This window comes from Schistocerca cancellata, chromosome 3, assembly GCF_023864275.1.
Source record: "Schistocerca cancellata isolate TAMUIC-IGC-003103 chromosome 3, iqSchCanc2.1, whole genome shotgun sequence".
Classification (NCBI taxonomy): Eukaryota; Metazoa; Arthropoda; class Insecta; order Orthoptera; family Acrididae; genus Schistocerca; species Schistocerca cancellata.
In genome coordinates this window covers 228,303,982-228,316,191 of record NC_064628.1, presented here as the reverse complement: position 1 = coordinate 228,316,191, position 12,210 = coordinate 228,303,982, and the positions used below count along the sequence as shown (strand labels likewise).

General features: G+C 38.7%; 1 protein-coding gene across 1 annotated transcript in view; it reads left to right on the top strand.

The window, feature by feature from the left end:
* The window catches only part of LOC126174858 (general transcription factor IIH subunit 2), a 117,495-nt gene extending 107,530 nt beyond the window's left edge, over positions 1-9,965 (top strand). Inside the window, exons 5-7 of the mRNA XM_049921255.1 lie at positions 4,335-4,588; positions 9,299-9,560; positions 9,777-9,965. Of these exons, the coding sequence (XP_049777212.1) occupies positions 4,335-4,588; positions 9,299-9,560; positions 9,777-9,938 (678 nt within the window). The 3' untranslated portion in view covers positions 9,939-9,965. The remainder of the gene's footprint in view (positions 1-4,334; positions 4,589-9,298; positions 9,561-9,776) is intronic.
* Positions 9,966-12,210: the final 2,245 nt, after the last annotated feature.

The window sequence follows — 12,210 nt, the reverse complement described above, 5'->3', positions numbered from 1 at the left end:
TGTGTTTTGATTTGTTCAAATCATAAATTGTTGCAAGGGGTATAGGGCAATATGCAATTATTGTACAAGAATGTCATCTTATTCATTGTGGTATAATGATTTAGATATCAGTCAATACCCTACCATGGACATATGTTTTACAAAATACGAACAGAGCTGATATTAGAATAGTAACTGTTCTACCACACTGTCATAAATTGTTGACAAATACACTTTCCGTTCAGTATTAGATTAGATTAGATTAGATTTACTTTCATTCCAATTGATCCGTTGTGAGGAGGTCCTCCAGGATGTGGAACATGTCAGAAAAACAACAATACATGACAAATATTTACAACTAAAACAAATAAGCTAATGTACCATTCCACAGGTCCCAAGTGGAATGATCGTCATTTTTTAATGAACACTAAGAGTCATTTTACAAATACTAATGCACTGGATTTAAAATAAAAAAGTTTTGTATTTATTTATAAGGTAATAATCATGTAATACAACTACTGTAATACTTATTTACAATGAACACATTACTGCACTGAAATGGTGCGAAGTTAGATTATACTTACACACACACACACACACACACACACACACACAAATTTTCAATGAACACATTACTGCACTGAAATCGTGCAGACGTTATGTTGTACTTATATACAAATCAGTTGGTTTTACTAAGAAATTCATCAATGGAGTAGAAGGAGTTGGCCACCAATAAGTCCTTTAGGCTTCTCTTAAACTGAATTTCATTGGTTGTTAAGCTTTTTATGGCTGCTGGCAAGTTATTGAAAATGTGTGTTCCTGAATAATGCACACCTTTTTGTACAAGACTAAGTGACTTTAATTCCTTGTGAAGATTATTCTTATTTCTAGTATTGATTCCATGAATTGAGCTGTTGGTTTGAAAAAGTGATATATTTTTAATGACAAATTTCATTAAGGAATAAATATATTGGGAAGCAGTAGTTAGTATCCCTAGTTCCCTAAACAGGCTTCTGCAGGATGTTCTTGAGTTCACACCACATATAATTCTTACTGCACGATTTTGTGCCCAGAAAACTTTAGCTTGGCTTGATGAATTACCCCAAAAAATAATCCCATATGACATTATGGAATGAAAGTAAGCATAGTATGCCAGCTTTTTCATTTTTATATCCCCTGTGTCTGACACAATTCGCATTGCAAACAGAGATTTGTTAAGACGCTTCAGCAGTTCTGTGGTGTGCTCCTCCCAGTTGAATTTATTATCAAGCTGTAATCCCAAGAATTTAACACAGTCCACTTCTTCTATCTTCTTGTCATCGTATGTTAGACATATACTCTTGGGACACCCCTTACAAGTTCTGAACTGCATGTAGTGTGTTTTTTCAAAGTTTAGTGACAAAGAATTTGCTAGGAACCAGTGATTAATGTCCACAAATATTTTATTGGCTGATCTTTCTAAGACTACACTTGATTTGCTATTTATTGCAATGTTTGTATCAATGTTTGGCATCTGGTAATGTTACTGATGAAAGGTCATTGATATACACAAGAAAAAGTAAGGGCCCCAAAATGGAACCTTGTGGGACCCCCACATGTAATTAGTTCCCAGTTGGATGATGCTTGATAGCTTGATACATGTCTGTTTCCTAATAACACCCTTTGTTTCCTGCCAGAGATATAAGATTTGAACCATTTTGCAGCATTTCCTGTTACACTATAATATTCTAGTTTACTTAAAAGGATATTGTGATTTACACAGTCAAATGCCTTTGACAGATCACAAAATATACCAGTTGCCTGCAATTTTTTGTCTAATGAATTAAGCACATTTTCACTGTAAGTGTAGATAGCCTTCTCAATATCAGAACCTTTTAGAAATCCAAACTGTGACTTTGACAGTATGTTATTTGAGATAAGATGGTTATAAAGACGACTGTACATTACTTTTTCGAAAAATTTTGAGAATGCTTGCAACAGTGAAATTGGACGGAAATTTGATGCTATTTCTTTATCTCCCTTCTTAAGCAGTGGCTTAACTTCAGCATATTTCAGCCATTCAGGAAATATTCCACTGATAAACGACTGGTTACACAGATAGCTTAATATGTTACTTCGCTCAGAATCACATTCTTTAATTAACTTTGTTGATATTTCATCATACCCACTAGATGTTTTTGATTTTAAAGATTTTATGATGGACATTATTTCTGTTGGGGTAGTGAGGGTCAAATTCATATTATGGAAGTTACTTGTAATGTCTGGTCTAAGGTAATCCATAGAAGCATCTACCGAACCTGACAACCCCATCTTTTCAGTAACAGTTATAAAATGTTTGTTAAAAAGTTCTGCAACACTATACACATCTGTCACCAATGTATCATTTACTCTTAATGCTATTTGTTCCTCTTCATGTCTGGTTCTACCGGTCTCCACCTTCACTATATCCCATATTGTCTTTATTTTGTTATCTGATATGACCATCTTTTCCTTGTAATATATTTGCTTTGACATCCGTATTACAGTCTTTAATATTTTGCAGTATTTCTTATAATGTGCTATAGCATCAACATTGGAAATGTTTCGGATTGACAGATACAGTTTTCTTTTTGTTTTACAAGATACCCCTATTCCTCGAGTAATCCATGGCTTCTTTGTAGACTTTGCTCTAACCTTGGTAAGTTTTGGGGGAAAGCAGTGTACTATATATGTACTAAAGGTCCCTTTCTTTAACATTTGGATTCTTGCTTCCAAAATTATTGCATTCGGTTGCATCCAGCCAGTGTTGCATGCACAGTACTAATGTGTAGCCTTTCCATGTGTTCCTGCCGAGAAATGTTTTTTGAGTATACATTATTCCATGCCATGAAATTAAGACATTACTATAAGCTACAGTTTGTGTTGTTGTGGAGTAGAAGGACGTATTAAATTTAATTACGTATAATATTGAGCCCTTCCTATCAGTAGCTATTCATATGAATTTTATCCATAGTGGATGCTGTCGAACTCCGTGATTGTTCCTTTATATATATTCATATCTTTGATAATATTATGGAAAGGATAGATTGCTACTCACGGTATAGGGAGATGTTGGGTCGTAGACAGGCACTGCAAAAAGACTAGCTTTCGGTCAGAAGACCTTCTTCTGAAACAGATAACATACACACACGCATTTTCATGCAAACACAGCTCACAAACATGACCACCGTCTCTGGCTGCTGAGGTCAGGCAGTCTGTCCTTGGCAGCCAGAGACACTGATCACAAATGTGTGTGAGCTGTGGTTACACAAATGTGTATGTGTATGTTGACTATTTCAGAAGTCAGAAGATTTTCTGGCCAAAAGCTTATGTGTATAGTAGTCTTTTTGTTGTGCCTGTCTGCAACTCATCATCTTTGCTATATGGTGAGTAGCAATCTATTGTTTTCATAATATTGTCATTATTCTATCCTGGATTTTCCATTATTCGTTTCTTTGAAAGTATGTTTCAGAAACGATCTTATTTACACTTTTTATACATGTTCTTGTAGATACTATTACATTTCACAATAATGTCGACTTTCATGTTAAAATGAACTTGTCATAACTTGTGGTTGTCATACTTGCAAGAAAACATACAATTTGGGTGCTAACATCCAAGCTCCCTCTCTTATATCATACAGTCTTGTCGTTTACAAAGTCCAAAAAAAAGTTAGTTCTTTGTTGCAACATCATCAGAGTTATTGTGCTCTCTCTCTCTCTCTCTCTCTCTCTCTCTCTCTGCCTCTCTCTCTCTCTCTGCTTGCATGCACGTCTTGCTGTCCTTCATGATCATGAATTTTGTTTTCCCTTCTGTCCTGTTCCCTATACCCCCACCATTTCCTGTCCCCTTTCCCCTTGCCCCTCTCTCTCTACCTTTCCCTCCCCCTCCCATGATTTCATTAAATTGCATCAAGCAAATGATAGAATGCTCCTTTCAAAGGGCACAGCCGATTTGTTTGCAGAATAATTCCAAACACTCTTTCTCAAAAGGGGACTTTAAACCCTAATATTCCCTCCTTTCTTCTTCCTTCCTGCTCTCCCCACACCCTTTTCCTTTGCCTCCTCCTCCTCTTGTGAACACACACTTTTCCCCTGGTAAGCCATTTATGTCCTTCAGTAACACACAATTAAATTATGTGTAAACAGTGGCAGAGGTAGTGCCTTATCTTCTTTGTGCAACTCGGTGACATAATTTATAGTACATTACAATCTGTTGGTTACAGTACAATTGTTATTTGTTATGTCATCCTATAAATCATTAATTATCATTTTTTAACAGAATGTTAACTGTGTCTTAGTGCTCTGTGAATAAATGCAGACTTTCCTTATTTGTAGTCTCTGAAAAAGCAAGGTGTACGGTGCTCAGTAGTGGGCCTAGCAGCAGAAGTACACGTATGTCGTCGCCTAAGCCGAGAGACTGGGGGTGAGTTTGGTGTTGTTCTCGATGACTGCCACTACCGTGACCAACTTTTTATGCATGTTGAGCCACCACCAGCTGCATCCTGCCTGGAATCTTCACTTATTAAAATGGGCTTCCCACACCACACCACAGCAGAGGGGAAAGAAACTCCTCTCACCATCTGCATGTGGTGAGTTTTCTCACGTGGTGGAAATGTACATGTTATTTTCTGCAAGAGTACTCACTACAGATTGTCCAGTTTTTTAATTTCGTGTGATGTGTACTACGATCATTATATATTATTGCCAGGCAAAGTAATTTTAAAAATAGCTGTTGAATTAAAATTTCCAGTGTTCAGAACACAGAAGGTAATTAAGAACCAGATTATAGTGAAGTGACACAACAGAGCAGAGCTGCGCGAAGGCAGCTGCCACAGCGCAGCTTCACATCTAGGTATAGTGGGGCCAGGAAGTAGCATCACGGCTCGCTTGGCTGCAAGGGCGGAAAAGCACGCAAGCTAGCTGATCTACAATCTTTCTCAAAGAAATAATTTGGTGAAAAAGTTGATTCTTGTGCGTCTCATTGCTTTTTCGTCAGCTTCATGATGAACTGCTTATCATTTCAATAATTCTCATAATTATTGTGATACTTAAAAATTATTAAGCTACTGCAAGAAAGCCGAATAGTTTGCAATGAAAAATAGAGGTCACTATGAGTTTGCATTTGGTGCACATTAGGTCATATGTTACTACTTATCAAATTTAGTTAACCTATTGAAGTATTCTTTGAACTTGGATGAGATCTATAACTCATCCTATCTGAAGATAATGGATTGTATATAGGGCACTCTGTTCAATTTGTGTGCCAAGAACTTAAAGCAAAAATGAAATATTCATAACACCCTCGTATCTCATAAACTGTTTGAGATATCAAAATGAGATTTTGGCAAATGATAGCCCACAAAGAGGAGAATATGTTGTCATATGGTGCTGTACATAACTTCCTTGTCTAGCATGATATACACTCCTGGAAATGGAAAAAAGAACACATTGACACCGGTGTGTCAGACCCACCATACTTGCTCCGGACACTGCGAGAGGGCTGTACAAGCAATGATCACACGCACGGCACAGCGGACACACCAGGAACCGCGGTGTTGGCCATCGAATGGCGCTAGCTGCGCAGCATTTGTGCACCGCCGCCGTCAGTGTCAGCCAGTTTGCCGTGGCATACGGAGCTCCATCGCAGTCTTTAACACTGGTAGCATGCCGCGACAGCGTGGACGTGAACCGTATGTGCAGTTGACGGACTTTGAGCAAGGGCGTATAGTGGGCATGCGGGAGGCCGGGTATACGTATCGCCGAATTGCTAAACACGTGGGGCGTGAGGTCTCCACAGTACATCGATGTTGTCGCCAGTGGTCGGCGGAAGGTGCACGTGCCCGTCGACCTGGGACCGGACCGCAGCGACGCACGGATGCACGCCAAGACCGTAGGATCCTACGCAGTGCCGTAGGGGACCGCACCGCCACTTCCCAGCAAATTAGGGACACTGTTGCTCCTGGGGTATCGGCGAGGACCATTCGCAACCGTCTCCATGAAGCTGGGCTACGGTCCCGCACACCGTTAGGCCGTCTTCCGCTCACGCCCCAACATCGTGCAGCCCGCCTGCAGTGGTGTCGCGACAGGTGTGAATGGAGGGACGAATGGAGACGTGTCGTCTTCAGCGATGAGAGTCGCTTCTGCCTTGGTGCCAATGATGGTCGTATGCGTGTTTGGCGCCGTGCAGGTGAGCGCCACAATCAGGACTGCATACGACCGAGGCACACAGGGCCAACACCCGGCATCATGGTGTGGGGAGCGATCTCCTACACTGGCCGTACATCACTGGTGATCGTCGAGGGGACACTGAATAGTGCACGGTACATCCAAACCGTCATCGAACCCATCGTTCTACCATTCCTAGACCGGCAAGGGAACTTGCTGTTCCAACAGGACAATGCACGTCCGCATGTATCCCGTGCCACCCAACGTGCTCTAGAAGGTGTAAGTCAACTACCCTGGCCAGCAAGATCTCCGGATCTGTCCCCCATTGAGCATGTTTGGGACTGGATGAAGCGTCGTCTCACGCGGTCTGCACGTCCAGCACGAACGCTGGTCCAACTGAGGTGCCAGGTGGAAATGGCATGGCAAGCCGTTCCACAGGACTACATCCAGCATCTGTACGATCGTCTCCATGGGAGAATAGCAGCCTGCATTGCTGCGAAAGGTGGATAAACACTGTACTAGTGCTGACATTGTGCATGCTCTGTTGCCTGTGTCTATGTGCCTGTGGTTCTGTCAGTGTGATCATGTGATGTATCTGACCCCAGGAATGTGTCAATAAAGTTTCCCCTTCCTGGGACAATGAATTCAAGGTGTTCTTATTTCAATTTCCAGTAGTGTACATGTAACTACAGATTTTTTTGGTGGAATAATGTAATTTTTGAAGTGTCATTGAGAGCTGGAGAAATGAGAATTATTACAGGTTCCTAGAAATCAGAAGAAGTTTCGGAGACATGATTCTGACATGCACAATAGCATCCACAACCATTGTAGCAGTTGGTGAGTCAACTACCAGTGTTGTGGAATTGTGCCCAACCACTCTACATGAGAGTGCCTTCTGAAGATGATTTTCTAAATACTGTAAATGATTTATATAACTTACAGAACTTTCCAAATGCAGTCAGTGACATTGACGGAAAACACATTCGTCTGACATGCCCTGAAAATTCTGGAACAATGTTTTATAGTTACAGATATTTTCATTCAAAAGTACTACAGCAGTTGCAGGTTCTCTCAGAAAATTCATTACATTCAATGTTGGGAGATATCAGAAGGAAAGCGTTTGTGGTAGATTTCATTCTTCAGGTGTATTCTGCTTGGTTCAAGAAGGGGAGCTTAATATACCGGCAGACTCTCCACTATCAAAGATGTCAGTTATATTACCTTTTTTATTTATTGGAGATGAGGCTTATCCATTGTTGAGGCATTTTATCAAATCGTCCAGTTGATGTTTTTAGATCCACGGAAAGAATATTTCAACAAACGCCTTTTCAGATAAAAGTGATGAATGTGCTTGGGGAATAATGAGCACTAAGTGAAACATATTTTGGAAGCCAAAAGAAACTTCATCACAATTTGCTGAAGTTATTGTAAAATTTGCATTTTTTCCATACAACACTGTCATTGGCCTAGAAAGAGACCTGAATGTCGATGAACAATGTATAGTATAAATTGAGTATTCTGTGCAAGGCATATATCACATAGGACAAAACTTTAACAAGGCTTTAGATGAGAGACAGTTTTACAAACTTTTTCTCGTAGAATGAAACATGGTTATCATGTGTTTGTCAGTTCTGCTACTTCAACTTTATTATTGCTTCATTTTTCAATACAGTGAAAAAAATAAGATATCAGAGAAATGTATTGTGTCCTTTTAGTCTAATTTTGCTCCATCTCATCACATAACTAGTCCAAAATGAATCAACTACAATGATTCTTTTCTCACTGGTCTCATAAAGGACACCAAGTAAAAACAGCTGCTGTCATGGTGTCCGCTAATGTGATTTTCTTGGCATTGCAATAAAAGAAGCACAAACACCAGCAACAGTATTGATGCTGCAGCCCATAGCAAAAGCTGAACACTGCCAGTGTTGCCTGAATGCAGCCAGTCACTCAATTGCTCTGGTCACCACTCCCAGAAACAAACAAGTTTGATACACTCAGTGCTGCTTTGCTCCATGCCACTCTACTTGCAGTGCCACTATAATTGTGCGCATTAGCAGCACTGGTTTGTTTCGCCAATGCTGCTTCGCTTGGCATGCCGTGCTGTTGTGGTTGTGCCACACCGCTCCAGTATTATCCCATCACATGAGTGGATCCATAATTGAACCCTGTGGAACTCCATTTGAGGATTTTCTTGAGTAACTAAAATGTTCTCCCCAGCATTGTTTGAAGTATTCAGCACCACTTTTTACATTATATGTGTTAAGCTTGATTCAGTTGAGTTGTTTGTAATACTGTTAATTCCATAAAATCTTAGCTTTTGTAAAAGGGTGTCATGTCATATACATGTAATTTGAACAGATCACTGAAACACAACTGGTGATACTTTGTTATTTAAGGCATGTAGTATTTTGCTGCACTAAGTGAAATGTTTGATACTGCTATTGAGTACATTCCTCTGTCAGATATTTTGAAAAAGACGTCTCTAGGAAAATTCATTGTTGTTTATGTAGATCTTCCTTGTTACCTTTCTTATAAAAGTTAAACACGCATTATTTAAATACGTCTGGAAATTTTCTGTGTGTTAGTGATGTATTACATACATTACTTGGAACTTGACACTACTTACAATGATTCTAAAAAATTCTGTATTAATTTTCTTCAATTACCATGTCAGATTTTGTATTTGAGAACTTTTATAAGTCTGTTTATTTCAGTAAAGAATGTTGTTGCTGCTTTTAGCTGTTTAAATTTTAGTGGCTGATATTTTCCAGAGAAGTGAACAGTGAAACAGAGAAGAATAGCTAAAAATACAAAGGGACATGTCAGATTAGTCTACTTTTGTTTTGCCTGTTTTTCCATCTTCTCTTTTTGGTCCTTGAAATAGGAATTCAATAAAATCATGATTTCATTTACTATTAATAACAGTATTGTATTTGTTCCGTGTTCATATGCATACCGTAAGATATGTACACCATTTACTCTTCTGTCTGACAATATCAGGAAAAAATTGCACTGTATTTATCCTGTGTCATGTTTTTTAACCCTAAAATAATAATTATCTTAAATCACAGTTAAAACATAGTGGTTATTTCGCTTCACACTATAACTGTAGCAGAAGCATTTGTTTGCAGCCATTTAGATGTACCAGCAGCAGAAGCCAAAGGTGTGAGCCATAGTGGAGCAGGATACTTCTGCCCTCAATGTTGTAGTCGATATTGTGAACTGCCTGTTGAATGCCGAGCATGTGGGCTCACACTTGTCTCTGCACCTCATTTGGCCCGTTCTTACCATCATTTGTTTCCTGTGGAAAATTTTGTTGAAATGGAACAAAATCTTGATCTTCACAAACAGTGCTACGCCTGTCAGAGGTCATATGGAGATCATGATAAACATGTGAGTTATCATATTACATTAAAAGAAAAAATGTGTATTTGTAAGATAATGGAGTTAATTTTAGAACTTTTCATTTATAGTGTACTGCTCGCATAATTTTACAATGTGTTCCGTCACTTAACTTTTTGTTATGTATTGTAACTTACTTCCATGTACTATTCAGCAAATAAAAACTAGTTGTGTACGTACAGTTGACTCTATATTCATTGTTTCCAGGTGTATGAGTGTGGACGTTGCAGCCAAGTGTTTTGTTTGGACTGTGACTTGTTTATCCATGATACGTTGCATACGTGTCCGGGATGTGCTACAAATCAACAGACTTTCCATCTTATGGGAAGCGGTGATAATGGAAGTTCACTTTCTGTGAATTTAATATGAATAAAGATCGAGATACTTGATGCCTGAGTCCGAATCATGTTATTATTTTTATAATGTATTGGTATTTAAGTATGTAATTACTTCATTTGATCAGATCATTTTTGAAACTGTTTTTTATTACATTCTTTTGGCCCTGAGGTTACATGAATGAACACTGTATGAATTTGTGTGTTATATTACATTTATGTGAAGTGCAGTAACACTGCAGTGTTTACATTTTTTTCCTGTGTAGTTGCAAAGAGGGAATTAATTGCTCCATAGTATCTTTTAAGTGTCTAGTACTTTCTGAATCCAAGTATCTTTTTTAAAATGTTTGCGTATGAACAAGTTTTCAAATTTCATTATGAATAATAAATTTCATTTATAGTCCACAAATACAATTTATTAAAATCAGTACACACCCTGCCCAACACAGAACACACAACAAATTGAATTTATAGTTGAAACAAAAACAATTGGTGCTATTGGTAATTGAGTAAATGTGAAACAAACTAATAGATTCAAATTAAGGATCTGGAACTAACCATATATAAAGTAAAAAAAAAAACTATTGGAATAAAGTGACAGGTAGGATAACAGATTAAATGACATGAGTAAACTTCTGGTTTTCCGAACATTTAAACTGTAATTTTATTAAGAACAACAAGAGCCCTTCCTTCATTTTAGCTGTCCCGCCAGTATGACAGAACTTACTTCTGCTAAGCAGAAAGGAAACTGCCACAAATAGTTGTTGGGGGAGGGATATTAACAATTCTTTCTCTGGACTATCCCCAATACAGCTGGGACAACAAATGTGAGAAAAAAAGAGGTAAATTGCCCTTTCATTCTAGGTGCCACCCCAAGTTTTATGTCTGAGTTTTAGTGATACTGCCAATGTATCAGCATTAATTTTTTATTCTGGGCTCACATATTTGACCAGAAACCTAGTGTCTTCTTTGACAACAAGTGGTGTCATCTGTTTGAAGTCACAGCAGAAGCAGAGCAGATACAACTGTTGTCGCGTTTTAATTAGTGCAAAGTGCAACACCAGACAGAGAACATACCCCCAAATAGATTGACCAGAGGCCAAACAGTAGCATTCACATGCCTATACACAATCCTTTCAATTGTTGCTGTAGTGACATGAGCACCAAGTGCCAAGGGCTACCTGCACGACATACAGGGTGTAATTGGTCAAGTGCAAATATTTCTGTTGGTAAAAGGATGGTTTACTGAACAATGTTACATCAGTATTTATGTCATTAGCTGACTAATAATTATACCTATTACACATCACACATTTTTATGTTGGTTAGTACCTCCAAGCACACATGGCAAGAGTAAGTTATTAATGCTTTTTTTTCTCCCCTTGGGCAGCAGGTCAGGTATTGAAGTGTGGACACAAGACAGTTACTCTATACTGACAGGCATAGTCTACTTAGTGGTGCAGTTACGGCTATGCAGAAAACATCAGATCATAAAGTTTGTGACTTGTTTGTGATAAGAGTGTTTGACACAGAGAAAAAACAACCAATACACTGATGTGTGTATACTGAGTGTTTCAGAAGTGGTGGTCAATATTCAGGGATATAGCAGGAATGATCATTCGAAACAAAAAAAGTCAAGTAAACATGGGGTCTAAAACATATACCGTAAGAGCAATGAGCAATTCTTGATCATCGATATTGTGAAACAAATCTCTTCTACTGCAAACTCTTTGCTTTCCATATTTTTGGGAAGTGGTAATATGGACCAAAACAAGGAAAAAATGCCCAGGAAACTTGCTCAGAAATGCATACCTTAAAATTTATGAGCACTTGTTCATTAGAAGAGTTGTGTTTCAAAATAGTGAAAATGAACAAGTGCTCATAGCCCTTAAGTTATGTGTTTTAGGGCACGTGTTTACTGGACCTTGTTTTTTCTTGTTTTAATCCATACTACCTATTCCCAAAATATGGAAAGCAAAGAGCTTGCAATAGAAGAGATTTTTAGACTCCATATTTACTTGACTTTTTTGTTTCGAATGATTATTCCTGTCGTATGCTTGAATATCAACCATCAGTTCTGAAACACCCTGTATATTAAGGTACCACATATAAAAATATCTGCACTTATACATATTCCACGGTGTATATCACGGCAGCAGCACTATGCTCCGCTTGCCGATAGACAAGAGATTGCAGCAACTCAAACAGGTGAGCCACGCTGCCAGACCAACAGAGGGCAGCACCAGCAGCCAGGTCAGCACACTGAGACATGCACGCAGCTACGATTGGCGCATGCAGGCAAAACT